Source organism: Drosophila navojoa, chromosome 4, assembly GCF_054131105.1.
Source record: "Drosophila navojoa isolate 15081-1374.11 chromosome 4, UAZ_NAV_1.0, whole genome shotgun sequence".
Taxonomy (NCBI): Eukaryota; Metazoa; Arthropoda; class Insecta; order Diptera; family Drosophilidae; genus Drosophila; species Drosophila navojoa.
The window spans coordinates 15495449-15517363 of NC_142892.1; the positions used below are offsets into that span (position 1 = coordinate 15495449).

At 37.9% G+C, this 21915-nt stretch overlaps 1 protein-coding gene across 1 annotated transcript in view; it reads left to right on the plus strand.

Moving 5' to 3' along the window:
* Positions 1 to 21662, plus strand: part of nrm (neuromusculin) — a 234736-nt gene extending 213074 nt beyond the window's left edge. Inside the window, 20 exon segments of the mRNA XM_089259765.1 lie at positions 20 to 135; positions 682 to 1066; positions 1993 to 2122; positions 2191 to 2286; positions 2364 to 2522; positions 2637 to 2719; positions 4825 to 5011; positions 5860 to 5889; positions 7290 to 7430; positions 9273 to 9306; positions 10605 to 11458; positions 11625 to 12098; positions 13386 to 13480; positions 15090 to 15506; positions 15508 to 15699; positions 15701 to 16654; positions 16656 to 16910; positions 18014 to 18214; positions 18217 to 18749; positions 18751 to 21662. Of these exon segments, the coding sequence (XP_089115891.1) occupies positions 20 to 135; positions 682 to 1066; positions 1993 to 2122; positions 2191 to 2286; positions 2364 to 2522; positions 2637 to 2719; positions 4825 to 5011; positions 5860 to 5889; positions 7290 to 7430; positions 9273 to 9306; positions 10605 to 11458; positions 11625 to 12098; positions 13386 to 13480; positions 15090 to 15506; positions 15508 to 15699; positions 15701 to 16654; positions 16656 to 16910; positions 18014 to 18214; positions 18217 to 18749; positions 18751 to 19228 (5814 nt within the window). The 3' untranslated portion in view covers positions 19229 to 21662.
* The last annotated feature ends 253 nt before the right edge of the window (positions 21663 to 21915 follow it).

The following is a 21915-nucleotide window of genomic DNA, read 5'->3' on the forward strand; positions in this document are numbered from 1 at the left end:
CCCTCGCACACACACACAGGTGCACTATGAGCCGGGACCAGCTACTTTGACGCACTTTCCACCGATTGCCATCAAGAAGAAGAGCGTCATTTTCTATTGTGCCGTGGATGATCCGGGCTATCCCGAGTCAAATAGGTTTGTAGCCGCCACACAGACCAAAAATAACAGCAACAACAACAACAACATCCACAACAGCAACAGCAACAAGAACACATCCATACCACAAATTGCGTATCACACGGTTCAGGCACTGCAACCGCATGAGGCAGATGCCGCTTTTGAGGCGCTGCTGTTGCAAAAGCAACAAGAGCTGAGGCAACAGCAGCAGCAGCAGCAGCAGCAGTCGCAACAGCAGCAACCACATCAGCAACAACAACAACAGCATTTGCTTAATCCCACACACATATCATCAACATTATCAACACTGTCCGGCATGAGTGCCGTGCATTCGACAGCTCATCAAATTAAAGAAACGCATGCTCTAATCGATTTACATTTGAATCATTCCCTTTGTACTCTGCTCACGCTCACCACCTACATGCCACAATCACAAATCTTAACCCTGTACAATGGGGGGCATCCATTTGATTACTCATCCGAATCCACCACCGCATCCTATGCACTCTACCGCAAAATGGGCAAATTCATGTATGTGGCTCAAACGCTCTCGCAACCCAACAGATACCGTTGGCTGCGCGGCGGCCGTGGACCGCTGCAGGACATCGTCACCAAGGAGTGGACCGTCGAGCCTGTCGGCCTCGACAGCCGCACCAACTACTCCTGCTACGCGTACAATGAGGGCGGCAAGGGCGCCATGGCCACCGTCAATTTGGAGGTGCACGCGCCGCCATTTTTCATCAAGAATATGCAGCCGTACACGGGCGTCCTGCACTCCGTGTCCAACTTCAATCTGACCTGCCGCATCGAGTGCGTGCCCCGCTGCGAGATCTCCTGGCAGAAGGATGGCGTGCCAATTGACAAGAATGATACCCGCTACTTTGTCAAAGAGAAGTATATGGATGCCTCGCCCGCCACCGGCGATTTCGAGAGCATGCTTTCCGTTCTGGTAAGTGCTGCCCATCAATGGCTGGGTGTGCATATATCTCAGCAAATTAACCCTGCCTGAAGAGTTCAACTGGGCTGAAGTCGTACGTAAAGCTGGCTGAAAACAGTTATCCAATGTTAAAGCAGAGAATATTTTGGGCAAATAAAAGAATAGAGTTTGTTTGTGAATATATATGGTAATATACACATACATTACTTGAATAATATTCAACATTTCCATATTTGTCTCTGAGATAAGAGAAGAGGAACAATATTTTTTATTTTTTTAAATTATTTTTATTTAATTATTCTTAAAAATATCTTTTTTTTAGTGCAAAATATTAAATATATATATATTTTTTTAAATATTATATATATATATATATATATATTTTTTTAACATATATTTTAAATAATATATATATATTTATATTTATATATTCAAATTGAATTTTAACTTGGAAATTTTATTTGATTTCTTTTATTTATTTTTTTTTTTATTTTATTTTATTTCTTTTTATTTTATTTTATTTTATTTTATTTTATTTTATTTTATTATATTTTATTTTATATTATTTTGTTTTTTATTGACATCTTTACTGTTGACCAATTGTAAATGTAATCATATTTTAATAAGGGTAATACAGCAATAACAGCTTCATCCCTCTTAACTGTCTCTATGCAATTCAGCAAAACCTCATCAAATCAAAGAAATTATTGCAGCAGTAATACGAAAATATTCCCCCTCTTTGATCCCACATCAAACACGTTTAATATCCACTTGTCTCATATGAGCAACTCAGTCTATATGAAATTGCCAATTAATTTGAATTGTTTAGCCTCGCATCGTATGACAGCTGCGACGCGACTCTCAGCCACGAGAATTCATCCCCAATTCACGTAAATGACATATTCTCATGTTCGATTTTTTCTCTCTCGTGATTGTAGCACTTCAATATGTCAAATTTTCCGAATAAGAAATTCGATATAGAGTCGGATAACGCCAAGTACATGTGCATCTCGACCTCGAACGCGGTGGGGCCCACAGTGAACAGCACCACCTACCTGAGCATTGAATGTGAGTATGACTTGCCAGACAAGCAGCCACAATCACACAAACTCCTCAAACGCCACCCTCTTCCACAGACGCACCCAATGACATCAGCGTCTCGGAGAACATTGTCTATGTGCAGGAGCATCATATACCCGGACGTGTCATATGCAAATCGCAGGCTAATCCAGGTAAATCAAATCAGTTCTACACTCTCAACTGCAATTGGCTACATCAGCTCTGTTTCGCTTTTTTTTAACTCTTTCAGAACCGTCCTATGAGTGGCTCTATCCGAACAAGACGGTGACAATGGGCAACACGCTGATTATCAACGATCCCATCAAGCGCAACGATACGGGCATCTACAGGTGCCGAGCGCGCAATAAGCACGGAGATCGGATTGCCGAAACTATTATCGATGTTCAATGTAAGTGGAAGGAGAGAGAGAAAGATAGAAAAAGAGACAGACAATTTAATGTTTAGTTACTAAATTTCAATGATTATTTGTTTTGCTTTTCTGCTTTCATTCGACTTGCTGCAGTTACGCCACGCTGTGAAATCGAGAGGCGAGAAATCGATGATCAGGATACGCTAATTTGCACAGCATACGGAAATCCTGAAGAGGTGAGTGTCAATAAAGTGCACAGCACTAAGCAAAGGGTTCAAAAATAAAATAATATACCAACAAGCAGAAGCAGGAATGCCCTATAAAAACAGAGCTTATATGGGTTTGTGAGTATGTGAGTTGCTTGTGAATTTAAGTTTGAATGAGAATGTGAATTTTAGAAATTAAACAGAGTAGCTAGGCATACATATAAAAGAAGTATTTCGATAAATAATAAAAAAATAAATATAATAAATATTCATATAATTATATTAAATGAATAATAATAATAATAAAATATAAGAAAATAAATAAAAACATAAATATATGAAATAATAAATATAAAAAATATATATATTAATGTTAATTAATTATTATTAAATTTATGCAGATAATTTCAATTAAATATTTTGTATTATTCTTTATTTTTATGTATTAACTTTAAAATTGGGAAAAAAGAAGCTGTGAATTAAAAAAGAAAAAAAAATTCAATGAGTGATATTTTTAGTATATATTTTATTTTCAATATTCAATATATTTAAATACATATTTAATAAGTTTCTTCTATATATATATTGTCAAATGAAAATGTATTGAATATTTAAATATTTAATTATAATACAACTATTTTTTTTTTTTTTTTGTTACTTATTAATAATTAAGTTACATATTAAAAATTTCAATATTTAATAATCAATACTATTTAATATTGAATCCGCCATTTTTAAATGACAAACGCTCTAAATGCTGCGTAATACCCTTAGCTAAAAATACGCTTCAAAAAACAATGCCAAACCCTAGTCTAATGCCCACGCCCGCACTTCCTCTCAAAAAAAAAAAAAGAATTGTAGAATTGTAGAAGGGGAAAGCATTTCGATTCCCTGTGCAGAGGCCATCGAAATGGTAATAACGATAGCATTTCAATTGTGGTGCATGCCATGAAGGCTGGTTACGGCAACGGATGGAGGTTCTGCATCGCCTTTTTGCACTTTTCCCTTTTCGGTTTTTATTTCTGCTCAGTTCTTTGGCGATGCAGGTAGCTGCAAGTATTTTCAATTTTATGAGTTTACCTTTTGGCCGGAACCCGGATCTCCTGCTGGCTGTAACTGTTGCAGCCGGCGAGAGAGAGAGGGAGAGAGAGAGAGGGAGAGCAACGAACCCGAACTCGACTCCCAACTTCAGTTTGGAGTTCGCACTTTTTGTGCCATGCCGCATAAATCAGTGCAGCATTTTTTTCCCCCCATTCTCAGCCCGGCACAATTTTCCATTTTTTTTTCATTTTTGCAATTGCATTTGCTTTGCCGTTACTTGAGTTAAAGCGTGCTGGCGATTAAGGCAGACTGGCGGAGGGGCGAGTGCGGGCTTATAACCTGCAGGTTGGCCCAAAGATTTATTGCCACGCACACACAGCCAGGCAACCACAGCGAGTGTGTGTGCGTGTGTGTGTGGGGCAAACTCGGTGGCTCGTAATTATTTGATTGGAAATTATTCAACGGGCGTAAAGTTAAAATTTAATAACGTTGCATGCAATCAGATGAGAAATTGATGCGAATCGATGTGGGCGCGCCTGGCCGGGCACTCGCAGCGTTTCTAGTTGAAAGCATTTTTAAAGATGTTCATTAGGCCAAGCAAGCACTGAGAGCTGCAAAAAAAAAAAGTGTGTTAAATTTAAAATCTAATTTTACATAATATGGAAACTTTACTTTGACTTTGAGTTAACAGGCAAATTCATTTCTGTATAAATTATATTATTAAACTAATAATATATATATTTACCATAACAATATAAACCAAAACAATTCACATTCGTCTAGACTAAATAACACCTCTGAGCAGTTAAGCCCATTCGTCTCTGATAACTCAACTAGAGACTTCAAAGCAAACAAACAGACAAAAAAGAAAATGCAAGAAATATGACAAAAATGTGAAAAAAAAGAAAACAGATTTATCAGAATGCAAAGCAAAATTCTAAAAAAAAAAAAATGTCGAACCAGACAAGGATTTGCATAGCTTCAATAGGCAATTTGTGCCCCAACTCGCATATTGAACTGAAACGAAAACTAACTAACTCTCTCTCTCTCTCTCTGTCTTTCTCTCTTTGTCTCTTTTCATGTGTGCTCTACAGGCCGATTTTTCATGGTCAATTAAAGCTGAGAATGAAACAGTCGAGACTCTGGGCGCTGGCAACAAGAAGACCTATGTGGACAAGAGCTTTTACATACTGCAGGAGGATTATGCCATTGCCCGGACCTATCGCTGTGTGGCTAACAATTCCGTTGGAGCTGGCGCCTTCTGTGAGATCGAAGTGGCTGGTAAGTAATATTTTTGGGCAAAACAACAACGAACGGCAAACGGAAGCTGATTACTGTCAATATTTGCTTCATCTGTTTCCCGTTTCCGGTGCGCGGACGCGCGTTCCGTTATTTGTGTTTTTTTTTATGCGCTGCATAAAATGGTGGCTAGCTGCTTCCGCTTTAAACTAAAATGGCGGCCACGGCCATGGCCACGTCTTTGGCCGACCGTGGCAATTAGGGCATTGTTTGGCGCCCCAGCGCAGTACCCACTTGCCAGCCACGCCCATCAACGCCGCCGCCGCCGCCGCCGCCACCTTTTTGCTTACCTGTTATCGTAACATGCGCCACGTTTTATTACAACCAAACGGAAATTGATTTCTGCGCTCCACGAAAATCAGTTCGAGTTTTTCGTTTTCCTCTTTTTATTTTTTATTTTCATTTTATTTTTATATTTTATGCGCTGTGATTTTCTTCAGCTGCTTAAGTCATGAAATCCCGTTGGCTTTTTCTCTCTCCTCTGCTTTTTTCTCTCGCGATTTTAATGCCCGTCAAGTATATATATCTAGGGAGAGCAGCTCAGCCTTTCAGCTAATCTGACCGAGTGTCCAGTTTTTATAACAGCTCCTTGATGGAATCGAAATCGTAATTGAAATCGAAATTTGACAGTTGATGACGTCAGCACATTTTTATACTTAAAGCGCTTTGGCTTCTACCCTTCCAGCTATTAAAGAACGTGTTCTCTATTGGTCTTAGCTGAATTTTTTTTTTATTTGACAATTTTAATAGTTTTTTTATTTCTACATTTTCTATAATTTTGTTTTTATTTTCATATTTTATATTTTGATGTATTTCTCGTATATTAACAGCTGGTTCAGCACTTTACATTTGGTGGCGAGGTAAATGCCCAGCACATATGCTCACAGTACTTTGATTTGATTTGAGTTGATCTTCTTAGTTTCATTTTCCCCCCGTTCTAGTTCGAGTAAAACTCCAAATTTAGCACCAGAAATAACCAAAGAGTATCCTCTGTATTAACATATATATATTTGCGAATATTCTCTCTCTCTCTCTGTCTTTTACCCTTTGCTTATCACTCGTAATGCTCATTTGAAAATGCTTCTAACTGATTAGTGCGACCAAAAAGTAAGTAACTGCATGTTAAGTGATTAAAATTGAACTACAAATTGTTTAGCTATGAATACGAAATTACAGAGAGTATTAAAAAATTGCCAGAAATGCATAGCTCGCTTCTTAGTCATGTAATGAGCAGCTAAAAACTAGTTTAAAGCCATAAACAAAGCCGCAGCTGGCAGAGAAATACATAAAAGCGGCTGCTCTACCACAATCCAATGCTAATCCATATAACACACACCCACACACACACATACGCACACATGCACACGCACACCGAACTATAACTAAAAGCCGCCATTTTTCATTTGTCGCTCGCTCGTTCGCTTGTTTAATTGCATAAGATACGAATAGAGTAGGAGCAGCAGGAGTAGGGGGGCTGGGCAGGAGGCGGGTCGCAGAAGGAGCTGCTGCTAAATGTTGTTGACACGCGAATCCGCATACGATGCCAAAATGAATAGCTCATAACATATGTGAATACACTCGGAAAACAAACATAGATAAACGCTGCCACGGAACAAAGCCAGCTGCCACACACACACACGCACACACATGCACACGCACACATGTGTGTGAGAGCGAGAGAGCTGCTGGCAAAGACAATTCATTTGTTTGGATGATAAACAGCTGAATTATAGCAAATATGGAAAACAATGAGAGAACAAGCGAGCTGAAGGATGCGGCTACAGCTGCCTAGCACAATTCCATAAGACAATGCCACAATGCGTGGGGGTAGGGGGGTGGATGTGTGGGGATGGAAAACTGGGCTATGCTCTGGCCTGAAGTTGTGTAAGTAATATATCAAATGCATCTGTGCATCTGTGTGTGCGTGTGTGCGTGTGTGCAGCTACGGCTGCAGCTGCATGGCTAATGCCAGGCATGGCAAAACCATGTGACAAGTTGATAAATTAAAGTTAGCAACTGCAAACGGCAGTCAGTCAGTGAATCAGTCAGTCAGTCAGTCAGTCAGTCAGCTAAGTAGGCAGCATTGGGCTTAGCTGTCAGCTGTCAGTTGGTTAAGAATTGCATGCATTGTTAAGTTTTCGCCATGTGTGTGCTTAAAGACTGCTGCCAAACATATACCAACACATTTTAATACAATGCTCTATCTCTCTTTCTCTCTCCCCCTCTCTCTCTCTCACTCTCTCACACTCTCTTCATCTAGAACAATTGGCCTGGTGGCAGAGATGGGATAAAACGACGCTCATTATACTGGTCGCTGTCATATTGCTGCTCCTGCTGGCCGTCGCCATCATTTGTTGCATCATCATTTGCATATGCCGTCGCCGTCGGCGTCAGGATAAATGTGAGTACAACCAACAACAACAACTACTGCCATAGACTGCAGCTAAATTAATAACTGTGCACACTGTGCAGTCAGTTATGATAATTAATTACCCCAAGCATAGTGTTAGGCCCAACCCGAAACCCAGAGCAAACTGAGAATCGAAACCAAATCGAGTTTACATATTTATCAATTATTTTTCTGGCATTTCTTTCAAGTCAATTTCAATTTGCCAATAAGTTTCATAATTATTTCATTCGATTTAATGCCGTGTGCCCATAACGCCGCATGCCCCCAGTCCTTCTGCATGGCTCTTTGTTTGCCCTCCAACGATTATTCCAGTTGATTGATCTGAATGCATGCAACAACTATTCAGGCTTATAGGACATTTACTATAACTGATACGTATTTAGCCCGTTCGCTTTGTAACTATGCCATTCGAATTACATCGCTTTTAATTGAATGCATTTCAAATCCGGTTTACGCTGCGGCCTCATTAAGTGGGTTAAGAATGTTATTTAATTTTTTTGCTTATCTGTTTTTTTTTTTTTTTCTGTGCAATTATTTTGCCTTTTTTGAGCTGTTTTAAAAGCCTTTGTGTTGCGCTTTGCTGTGTAAACGTTGCTTATTTGAAATTAATGAAAACAGACAAAAGCTTATACAGGGTGTAGCAATTAAGTGAAGTATAAAAAAAGGAAATTATAATTTTTTAAAACTGCGAAAGCATAAAATAAAAGTGAACCATATTAAAATATTTAAAATTCTTTTAAATTCAAAAACAAATCATTTTTTTAATTATATATAATTTTATATTTATTGTATATTTTTTAAATAAAAAAAAAAATATTTATTTAAAATTTATCACTTTCAAAAACATATTTATATGCAAAAAATATTTATTTCTTTGTTAAAAAATATTATATTTCAAATTTCTAAACAGTTTGAATTATTCATTTAATCTTGTTAAAAAAAGGCACCCTGTTCTTACTCAAACTCATTTTTTCATTTGTCATTTATTCAAAGCTTATGAAAATTATATATATGTATATTTATACAAAAAAGTCCTTTACAAACAAAACAAAAATTATATATAAATTATAATTATGTATTTTAAATATTATTTCTTTTTGTTTTTCAATTAAAACGCGTATATATATATTATTGAATTTGTGTGTGCTCAATAATTCTTCTTGATTCCGCACCACTGTTGACTACTCTAACAACAACAACGACGACGAAAAAAAATAAAACAAACATTAATTACAAAACCCACAACAATAACAAAAATATATATACAACTAATTAACAACCGCAACGTAAACCGACAACAACAACAACAATGCGAAATGAATGAATGTTGTTTTTTTCTTTTATACATATATACATATACATATATATACATATACATATATATATATATATATACATATTTTTTGTTTGTCTGCATTTTATATATTTGCTTTGTTTGCTGCAACATTTTTAATTAATTTAATTTTTTTTTTTTGCTTGTCATCTCGTTTCAAACAATTATTGCTTAACAATCTATCTATCTATCTGACTCATACACTTACATGTACATTATCTATACAAACATACATACATATATATATACACGCGTATGTATGTATTGTTGTCTCTATGCTGCTTCACTTAATAATTGCTCGCTTGAACAACCACAACAACAACAACAACAAACAACCACAATACATTTAAACGCTGCTTGTCAAACTCAATGCGCCAACAACTCAACAAATTGTGCTACAACAACAACAATAACAACACACACACGCATACACAACTGCATTACAACAACAACAACAACAAACAACAAAATGTCATTTGATTTGAATTCATTTGGTAAAGATCACACGGAAGTTTCCATAAGCGCTAATCAAAGGTAAGTGCCGCATTCGATTCACCTGAATTATTATTGTATTCGAGTAACTCTTGAGAATAACTGTACAAATTGCTGTTTTCTGTTTACGTTTCATTGTTTCATTGTTTTGTTTTTTTATTTTAAAAAAATTTGTCATACACTTTGAAGCTTGAAAGTTATTAAAATTTTAGAGATATTTATATAAATGGAATTGAAAACATAAAAAAAAATTAAAATATCTTTATTTAAAAATAATTTAAATATTTCAGAGTAAAATCTGCCAAATATAACTGAAAGACTTTTACATAAATCGATGATTTTTTGAGCAAAATAAATGACTCTAAAATGTTTTTAATAACAAAAAAAAACATAGGAAAGCAAAAGGCAATTTTATTCGTTAAATTTCTTACATAGATGCTAAAAGTATTTATTTAAAAATTCCATAAAATGTATGCAGAATACCTGCAAAATAGTTATGCTTACATTTATTTATTTTTTTTTATTTCTTGAAAGCAGCTAAAAAATATTTTTAAAATCTATAAAAATCAACAAAGTGAAAAATAATTTATTCCGCATAGACGGAAATTTTTTAGAAGATATTTCAGCTTAAAATCTCTAATGATTTTATTTGAATAATTATCTAAGCTGCTGAAGGTACTAATTTTATAGCTGCAGGCTTTGCGGCTCTGACAGATATATCAGCGTCTTTCTGATAATAAAGCTGCCTCCAAATACAATTATAAATTCTTATTCAAAATAAATATGTTCATAATATAAAAATGTCGTTAATAGCAATCAATATCATAGGGATAAAGCCTTTTTTTAAAGAAACAAAAGAAAGAAAATAGAAAATAGAAAGTCAACTGGAACTCAAAAAATAAATCTTATGAAACTTTCACTTCATACATTTAACGTTAAACTAAAAATATGAATAAATTTTTAAACTTTTTCTAGTTTTAAAATATGCATGCTACTTAAGGTTTTCTAATATTTAACACAATTTTAATTTATTTATTTATTTTTTTTATTTGTTTATTTACATATTCATTTTCGTTGCATATTTCAATTGCTTATTGTGCGCACCCAACAACAACAACAATTTATCACATATATATATATATAAAATTCTTAAACTTTATATATGTATATATATTATCCTATTCGCATCGCTGTGTGTGCTTTGATATTTGTTTATTGCTCGCTTGCTTCATACAAATTCACGCCTATCGAACGGGTCCAATATCTGCAACGACAACAACAACACACGCACACTCACATGCACACGCACACACACACACACGCCCACGCACACAACATAGTGTGCTATCGTATCAGCCAGTGCTGCCACAAGTAGGCGTGGCCCTGCCCATACAAGACACCGATGCTGCCACATTGTTGCCCGCAACGCTGCTGTCACCGCAACAGCAGCAACTGCAGCAGCAGCAACAGCAGCAGCAGCAGCAGCAGCTACAGCAGCAACATCAACAAAAGCTCGCCGCAGCCGAGAACAACAATGAGCTGGCCACGCCCCCGCCCATAACGCGAAATAGCACGTTGCATGCCACAGTACCGAAATCGCCGCCGCGCTGGCCATTGCGGCCAGGTGTCATGTTGCACGTGAGCAGCGACACCAAAGAGAATCTAGCCGTGAATCGCATGACACTGAAACCGAATCCGAATCAGAATCCGAACTCGCTGCCAAATCCCGCTGCGAATGCGAGTCAATTGTCGGCCCAGCTGAGTGCCGTGCTGAACGATAGCCAGACTAACTCAAATAGCACAATGCTAACCGAGGTGTCGGTGTCGGTGATGGAGCCACCAGCAGCAGCAGCAGCAGCAGCAACATCTATTGTACAGCCTAGTCAGATGAACACTAATTCCACTGACATTGCCTTGCCATCGACAGATGCAGCTGAGCCGCACCCAGAGCTTGCAGCCTGCCTAGAGAATTCCAACGCAGCAGCAGCAGCAGTTGCTGCTCCCAGTCATATGCAACGCATTTGGAAGTTTGTTTTCAAGCGCGCCAAGCGAGGCGGAAATTCGGACGATGGCACCCGGGATAGCCAGCGCAGTCACGTGGGTCTGTTGCACACATTTTGGCGTGGGCGTGGCAATCAGGAATCACCATTCGCAGCTCAGCATCGCCTTAAGGGCATACGCTCCAGCGGCAGTGGTAATAAATGCGACACGCGCGACAATTTCCACTCTCATGGCTAATTCTTTATTTTCTTTTCTTATTATTTATCATTTGCTTTTTATGTTGTATTGCATTGCGCATCACACACACACACACTCACATACGCACACGCACACGTACATGTATCTTCACGTATCGCTAGTCACCTACAAAAAGACGCCCACAGCAACAGCAACTAATTCAACAACAACATCAACAACAACAACAACAACAACTGCAGCTGCAACAACGACAACCACAACGGCAACGACAACAAACAATTCCAGCAGTGTCCAATCACATGCCTCTGTGACATTTCAAGCGCCTTCATTAGACAAGACGTCGCCAGCAGACACCACAGCAACAGCAACATCAACGACAGCAACAGCAACAGCAACAATAGCCCACGCTGGGCTTGGTGTGAGCTGCTTGGCGCAACCGCAGCGCCACGGCATATTGAAGTCCCCCAGATCAACGCCACCACCACGCCCACCGCCGCCCATATTGCCAGTGCGCCCTGGCCCTGGACAACAGCAACAGCAACAGCAGCAGCAGCAGCTGTTCAGCGGCGGCAATTGCCCGCCCCTGCTCAAACGCACAGTTGTGGTTTCCCCCAGCAAAGTCGAACGCGTCCAAAGTAAGAACAAACCCACAAGTCATCTCATACACTCATATAGCTCATAAAACACTCATCTGCACACTCAATTGAATTTGTAGGCCTCGCCGCCTGTCCTCCCATTACAAAAATATCTCAAAGTAAATTTCTCATATACATATTGCTTTTATTAGCCAAACCTGACTTGCCAAAAAAACAGAATACACTTTATGAATTCCAAAAAAAAAAATTCATTGAAATTGCTGAGTTGCAAATTTCAAGTCAAAGCTGAGGCCTTACATGATTTATCATACCAGAAGACTTAGACTCAACTTCTGGCAAGCAATTGAAACTCTCGATGAAACATAACTTCAAAATCTATTTACTGTGCTTATTTATTCTCACTCATATATTCATATACACACTCAACTCTTTATAAAAGTCTTCCGTAATCTACTCTCCACCGCAATGCTCATCCATAAGCGCAGCTCATCTCATCTATCCCCAGCTCTCTACATATCACACACGCAGTTCCCACTCTCAACTCAAGTATTTTTTCTTTGTTTATTTTTGATTATTCATTTAACTAAACTTAAAACTCTCTGTATATCATAATCGCTGTAAGTAATTTATTTCAATGAATCAAGCGAGGAGGTCCTTATATAAAAAAGAAATATATAAAATCAAGTAAGAGAATTTCCATAAGCAGAACCATCAAAAATTAAATACAAAAGCTAAATATACCACAACAATATCAACAACAACAACAACAAAGACTTGTCATTGTTAACATTTATCATGTATTTATAAACATTTGATTTTCTTTAACTGTTTCGGCTTGCACTTTATTCAATGTTGTTTTCATGTTGCCTGCTTGTGAATTGTCCTTGGCCTGCTCTCTGTTACCAAATTATTGCATGTCATTCAAATATAATGAAAAGAAATTTTAAAATTTGAAATTGTAATATAAAAAGTGAAATATTACGTTTGAAGCTCTTTTATTTCGTTAGGTTATACAATTTATTCGAATACACAATAGAAAAAAAAACTCTAGCTTAGGTGTTTTCTCACACAATAAAAATGCAGAAGCTTAGGCTTAATTTTTAGTAAAACCAAATACATTTTTATTTTATAATTGACTAATTCAATATTTTTCTTCTTTTCCAATTATTTTCTTACAATTTTTCTTTTGAAAAAAAAAAAAAAAACAAAAACAAATAAAAACAATTTAAACACAAATTGTTAAAACTTCCCAAATGCCAATCGCCATAAAAAATAAAAAAAAAAACAAAAATCAACCGATCCGTATACGTATATACTACTATATAGTACACGACAAGTCGTCTTCACTGGGGGATCCATTGACGGAACCTGGCGAGTATGAGAATCTACCGTTTCATGGTCTGCAAACGGCACCTAACAAGGTACAGTTACAATTTGCCTCTTTTTCGTTTAATTCTTTTCAACTAGAAATGTTTAACACATACACTCCAACACTCACACACACTCGCACACTCACATAGAGCACCCACACACACACACACACGCACATTGCTAAGCTCGCCTCGTATCAGTATGTACTCCATGTATCTAAGTCTAAGCCTTATCTCAGTATCTACATATATATAAATAAATATATTGTATATTGCCTCTTGTCTATGTTTATCTCTAGCCCAAGCTCTCTAAGTCTGTATCTAAATCTATATCTCTTTCTATTTGCCAAACATGATTTTCTGTGATTTATCTGTTCCTTTATAGTTTTTTTTATGATTTAAGCGATTTAAGAGTTGTGTATTTTACGTATGTATTCTATGTAACTTAGCCTAAATTCCAACTGCTTTTTGCTCTCCATTGCCTCAAATCGTGTTCCTTATTCATCTCTCGTGGTTATATTTTCATTTTCCATTTATTTCACATTTATATACCTTGCTTTGGTATTTATTTTGGTATTTTTAAGCCTTGAATTTTGTAAAATTTTCTTAATATAAAATATAAATTCTATGTTGGTTAGTTTGTAATGCGTAAGTAAGATTTTATTTCAAATTTTTTCTTATTTTTAATGTTGAAATTAATTAACAAATATATACATAAATGAAATTTAGCAAATATGCGAGCTAAAAGTGAAACGTTGAACAGAAAAAAAATTCTTAGAATATTTTGTGTATATGAATATATATAAACCAATAACAGAGTTTAATGCTCATAAAATTGAACAAATATTATAGACTAGAAAATAAAACAAATTATACTGAAAGTAATTCAAGTTTGGCGAAATTTAAAGTCAATGATGAAAATAATTTGTAATTAAATTTAAGCTAAAAATTAAACAGTATTAAATAAAAAACCAATATTTAATTATTGATTATTAATCAAAAATTATTAATTATTATAAATTAATAAATAATAATTACTTAGATTATTGATTAATTAATTATTATTTACATTTGTTTATAAATAATAAAATATTTCATAAAAATGAATAATAGAAATAATCGTAATATTGAAAATTGTTTTACATATTTATTTATTTATAATACTGTATACAAAAATATATAAAATATAAATTTCAACTAAATTAATTATGAGAAAGCTATATAGTTTCTCTAGTATTATATTTCATTCTAAACTGCAGTTAGTAAAATTTATTCTGTATATCTCAGCATACTTTCCGTTTAGCTCGCATATTTCTCCAATTATATTGCCCAATTCAAGTTCCTCTCTCTAACTTAAACAACTCTCCTAAACCTAATCAGTGTTGTGTTTCGCTAGTTCAGACACGAATTGCAAATGCCACAACTAATACAGCTCATTCACACAGTGCTCACAGCCAATCCAGTTCTGTAGCTAACCAACAACTGACTTGCACAAGCTCCATAATTAACTCCAAACGCAACTAATCGAATGTTCTCTCTCTCATATCTCTCTCTCTCTCTCTCGCCCTCAATTAATGCCACACGCTGCTGAATTGCAAAAATATAAAACAAAACCAAAAATAACCTCCCATTGCATGTGCTCGCATTGCTGCACCGCCAGTTCTCTACTACCCCTACAAATTTTAATAACAACACAAATGTGGTGCGCGTCGCTCCACGACCCAAGAGACTAAATGGAAATATTGGTCAAGCGATGCACAGCCAGCAGCTGCTGCATCACCAGACTCTACAGCATCCGCATCCTCAACAGCAGCAGCCACCCTACTACGACCAGCAGCAACATCAACAGCACCAGCACCAGCAGCAGCAACATCAGCAGCAACAGCAACAGTACAACACTTTGCAGTACGGGCGTGGTTGCACAGCCCCGCCCCCTCTTACAGCTCCACATAATCGCAGCATGGACCAGCTCGAGTCCAGCTCCGATCAGATACAATATAATCTAAGCAATTGCTTTCCCAAAAGCTACACCGAGTACTACCAGCAACATCATCAGCAGCAGCAGCAGCAATCACAGCAAGCAGCAGCAGCAACAGCAGCAACATCAGCAGCAACCCTCGCAGCAACAGTCGCAAAAGTTTCACACAAACTCCGCATCGAATGCCCAACTGCTGAATGCCATCGAGCATGACTATCAGCCCACCTATGCGGTGGTTGAGCGTGTGCCACCGCCACCGCCGGCGCCCAGCTCAGCGCTGCTCAACACCAATCCCGTTCCTCGCCGCCAGCAACTTTAAGAAATACGATGCGGCCGGGGACGAGCTGCTGGGCAGCATGCAGCGCAGCAAGCGCGGCAAGGTGGGCAGCCTGCTGGATCGCATCGATGTGGACAAGAAATTCTACTCACTGAAGTTTCCCAATGGCGGCAACAAGCTGAAGAAGCCCGCCTACAATCTGAACAGCTCGCTGGGCGTGGCAGCGACTGCGACAGCGCAACAGCCGAAATGCAAGCGGCATCATTCCTTTGCTGGTGGTAGCCATGGCGATATTGAATCCAACGGCAAGCCCATGCGCCTCTATGATCCGCCCGTCTACGAGAATGTGGCGGACAAGTGCGGCAACGAGCTAGACCTGGATCTAGATCTCGATGTGGGCGGCGACGGCAGCAGCAGCAGCATGCCGGCTGGCCATCACACACTCCACATGAATCACCATAGTCTTAAGCACAATCTCAATCTGGCCACGGTCCAGCTGCACTCGCAGCCGGCTGCTGTCGTCTCGGCGAGCCACAAGAAGAAACATCACCATCGCCAGCACCAGCAAAAGGCTGATGCATCCGGCGCCGGTGCTGCTGATTTCCAGCTGATGGAGCCCGAACGCCTCAGCATCTATCGCAGCGATTCGGGCATATCGAACAGCTCCTATGAGTCGCAGCTGCCGGCGCTGGGCCAGCGCACGCCCAAGCCGCACAAAGCGTCCGCAGCGGGCCTCAATCTCACACGCAAGCCGCTCTACATGAATGTGGAGGGCCAGCAGCAGCAACACCAGCAGCAGCAGCAGCAATTGGCACGTGCCGGCTCACCAGCCCATATTAATTCGTCCTATGAATCGGCCTCGTCGGCGCCCGTCACAGATCCCACCTCGCTCAGCTCATCCAATTCGCTTTATAGCAGCGGCATTGGCACCGTCAGCTCGCGCTGCAATCGCCATCCACAGCAACAGCAGCAAGCAGCAGCAACAGCAGCAGCATCATCAGAGGCAGCCAACGCCGGAAATCACAACACCCGAGGATTACGAACAATATCAGCTGGGCCATCAGCCAGCACATTCCGCTTCCATGCTGTCCGTTGCCAGCAGCCTAAGTGCCGCCAGTCGTGGCAAGTGCAAGCCCCCCAGCACACCAGCAGCAGCAGCAGCAGCAGCATCAACTACAGCAGCAGCAACAATGCAACAGCTGCCACATCGCGTAGGTCCACATGAGGTGCGTACATTAGAATTCGCTTAGGTTCGAGCCAGCCATGCTGGGTCGCCCATTGCCCCAGCGGCAGCATGAGCCGCGCCCTGGGCTACATTTCACGCACTGCCTTCAAGCAGGTGCAGCACTTTAAATTTTAGGTTTTCTGTAATTGATTTTGGATATGTTTTTTTTTTTTTATCTGAGTGAGCTTGAGATTCTATTTATTATATAGCCATACTTTATAGCTTTGAATTGAACACGAAAAGTAGCTAATTTTTCATGATAAAATTATCAGCTACAGAGCTGACTGTATAAATAATAATAATAGGGTATAAAACTCAGATTCTGAACCAAATTTCTAATGTCTAGTCTCAAAAATAAATATATAAAAAATATATAAAATCATCCAAGTACTTCTGAGTCTAAATTCTGCCTGCATTAGAGGTACAATTTATTAGTACTCAGACGTCCACATAATTCACATAATAATTTGACTATTTATTCAATAGTCCTCATAATCTCTTTAAGTAAACTTTGAAGCGCTGCTTCTCCACAGTCTTTCACTCCTTCTCCTGCTGGTTCTCCTTCTCCGCTCTTCAATAACTTCCCAAGCTCCTCTCACTTCTTTCGCTCCGCCTACTATTTCTACTCAATGTCCTTCTCTTCCTGGCTCTTTTCTTGGAAACGTGGGAATAAAGCTAAAGAGCTCAAGTCCAACCAGCCTTCGGCATAAGCAATGGTAATCAAAGCAACAGAGTTAGCTCTTTATAGAAATCAAGTTTGCCTATTTCGACTCCCTTTTTAATATAAATATGCAACAAATATCTAAATTTCTAATGGGTATTCAAAGCAGTTAACCAGAACTGCCTCTCACATATAAAACAACAACAACAACAAGCACGACAATTTGTTTACAGCTTAACTCTAGACTTATTTCTTTATTGATTTTGAAGAAACTCAACTGTCTTTTGCTTTAGCTTTGACACTTTATAATTTGATTTGCTTTTGTGTTTCATACTCTTCATTTTGGTTTCTTTCACATGTCACGATTGCTTCACACACAAATATGATTTTTGATGGATACAAATACACCAAATACAAACAAACACGACCGCAACTAACCACAGCAAACGCAATTGTTGGCCACTAATCCATTTTTAGCACTTAAACGGCAATGCAACAACAACAATGCCAGCAGCAACAGCAAAGCCAACAGCAGCGTCTGCAGTAAGAAATTACGACGACAGACCATCAGTGACCCCTACGCACATATCAAACGGCATTATGCCGATGTCGATGCCGCTGCCTCTGCTGCCAGCAACAGCAACACAACAACAACAACGCCACTGAAGCCGACAGTCATTGCACGGCAGCAACATCGTTCACAGCAGCAGCAGCAGCAGCAGCATCAGAGGTCGAACAACAAATTAACAACAACAACAACAACAGCATCAACAATGGGCCTGGGCCTGGGCAGCGGTGTGGGCGTGGCAATCATCAACAACAAATGCTAATGCCAAATGAATTGCTGCTGCAGGCAAGTCAATTAACTGCCGTCGACTGCAATCACAATTTAAGATATGTGCCGCCCCTGCCCACTGCCCCGCCCCCCATACAGGCAGCGGCCGGCGCCTACGACTGTCTAGTGGTGCGTCGCCCGATGCGTTTGCCTCTGCGCAAACATCACACCTTCCACTTCCAGACAACAGAGACGGCCAACGGCAAGCTGCAACAGTTGCGACGCCAGCTGCAGCAGCAGCAGCTGGAGCGGGCGCAGGGGCCACTCATCTTTCGTCCATTGGCGCTGAGCGAACGACATGCCTTTAAGCCAATTTCGCCGACACCTGCGACAACAGCAGCAGCAGCATCAGCAGCGATCAGCATCGCCCGCACAGCAGCAACAGTTGCAGCAGGAGCAACAGCAGCCAGCAGCAGCGATGGGTCAACTAAATCCTGCTGCCTCATTAGAGGCATTAGAGGTGTTAACTAAAACGCATCCGGACTTTATGTTTGCGCGCACCAAGCCGCAGCACGAGCAAATTGCTGCAACAGCAACAACAGCAGCAACACCAACAGCAGCAGCAGCCGATGCTGCTGAAGAGGAAGATGAGGATTTGGGCTATTCTTTTTGTGAAGAGGAGTATATGGTGGATGATGAGGAGCCTGCACATGATAATGATGATGATGATGATGATGAGGATGAGGATGAAGCTGCTGCTGCGGCCTCACATAATCTTAGAGCGCCGCCCACAACGCCCGCCCACAGTGCAGCTGTGGCAAATGCAACAGCCGGCGCCCTGAAATACTTTATGACCCAAAGCTATCGCGAGGTGCACATTTAATAGGGGACATATACTAATAAAAGAATGAAAAGATAACAAGAATGAAATAGACAAAGCCCCAGACAGTTAGACAGGCCTAAATGACGCATACAAGGTATTTAGTAATTAAAGCAAAACGTAAAGCTAAAGGAATAAAACACATATTTATATTAGCGTAAATTCTTGAAAAATCTAAACTTAGCTTAGAATTTAGTCAGAACAAAAGAGAAAGGAAAACCAATTAATTGGAAGAGGATTCATTGATTCAGCGAAAGGTTCTCAATGTGGTTCGCGTTCCGCTTGCCCGATTCGTCTCGCATTCCATCAACTTTTGCCAATGTTTTTACATATTTTTATAGTACTCACACGAAGTATAGTCTATAGCTACGATGTATCACGTAATTGTATAGAATAGAAAATCCCGAGGCTGGCCCAGCGGCAGCAGCTCGAACAGCAACCCGAATGAAGAAATCGAATAGGACAAACAAGTCGGCCGACTTGACTGTTGTTAGTGTATATAGTTAGCTTAAATATATATAAATTGAACTAAACTAAATATTTATGATTCCAACAAGTAAGTAACAAGAGAGAGAAATCATCATTCAACGATCATCAATCAAGCTAAATATTAAACAACAACAACAACAAACCGAGCAGCAAAAAATCTCCCCGAAGCACAACTAATTCATTCTTAAATATTCGAATTAAATATAGAGATATACTTAAGGCAACTCTTGACTGTATGTGTGTTAAGTTTGACGTAGTTTTTTGTGTAAAATATACAAAATATATGAATTAAACAATTTAGATATGTAACTTGTATTTGTATTGTATATAGAACATAATCGCATAATCTAAGCAAAAAGTTTATAACTAACTAAAAAGAAAACCAAAACCAGAAGCCAAGCATATTTACATTTAAATATATATATATATATATTTATTTATATTTATTTATTTATTTATTTATTATGTATTTAATTAAATTAGAAATACCAAAGCAAAACTCATTTCATTCATTTGTCCAGCCTAACTGAAACATTTAAACAAAGTGCTAACAATTTGTTAATTATAATAGAGTTTTGTATACTGAAGTGTGTTCTAAATGACAAATATTCATTTCTTATAGCATGTGTCCGATTTTGAGGATCCATACAAAGGCAGCAATACCTATATATTCTAAATTCTTCTATTTGTATAACTTTCCACTAAATGTTTCATGTCACAAAGTATATATCAAGCCAAAAATAAATAAAAAGGTAAATCTATTTAAGTCAAGTTCTCTGTTATGATAAACAAACAATGTTAATAATTTATTTCAACTGTCGTGCTGTCAAATTCAATAGAAATATAAAATATATACAAGTAATTGATTTCAATGGAATTTCGATTCTTAAAATCGTTCGATATGCTATGAAAACACACACACACTTCTCTCTCTCTCTCTCTCATTAGCTTATTCACAAGAAAATACGACAGGCGTTATAGATTATTAATATGCATGTGAAGAGCGCTTTCTAACCAAATTTTCGTTTGAATTCAATTTGGTTTTACCTTACCTCTTGATTTCATCTTCTTCCTCTTTCGAATAATCACAATATTTAGCCATTAAATGCCGCAAGTTTCGATGATGAATTCATTTATGCGGATCTCGAGAGCCAGCACTACGGACCCATCAACTATAAGGCCGCCTCGCTCTATGCCCAGGTCAAGAAGAACAAGAAAACGGGAGCTCTGGAAGAGCTGAAGCAATAGAAAATATTTCAAATATTTTTGTTTGCAGTGCATTTTAGACAATTTTAATTTTAACTTTTAATTTATTGTTGTTAATTTATTATGATTGATTATTGATGCTTTTGTGCTTCAAGAGAAAAACTTACAAATCTAAAAGTGTTTAAAGCAAATGAATAACGAATTTCTTAACTTTATGAAAAACGATATTAATTGTTAAAAAAAAAAATTAATTAAAAAATACAAAAAAAAAATACAAGAATTGTACTTATATAAATATAACTACATTTGTATATTATAAGTCGCGCACCAAATTAACTAGCAAAACACATCTACATAATGAAAAGGTCCCCCATTAATATTGAGAGAAAACTAAAAACAATTTACATAGTTTTTATCACATAAACAGGCATTGTACTTAGCGTATATAAACATATATAAACATTAACTAAATGGCAACAACAACAAAATTACCAATTCAAATCGAAAATTAATTAACAAAACAACATTAAAAACATTAATGCAAAAGCAACAACAAATTAAATATGCAAGCAACCACAAACTTTATTTAACAATTTAAACAACAAATAAACACAAAAAAAAAGCATCTCAAATACTTTTTTATACACATATATATTTAAATAAAATCAACCGCAAAACAGAAAACTCAACAAGAACAAAAAAACTAAAATGAAAAAATAAATAAGATTACAAAAATATATATATATATGAAAAAAAAAAGAAAGAGAATAAGCGCTAAAATTAGCCGTAAAAACATTTTCATGATTTTCTAGCAATGCGAAAATTATTGTATAAAAAGGAGCAGAAAAAATTAATAATTAATATTAGCGGAACATCATGTGGAATACTCGAAATGGAAAGTCAAATCAATTTTGTTATGCAATTTATTGTAATTAATTATAAATATTATTTATTATTAACTATGTGAAATACATCAAAAAATATATATAAATATA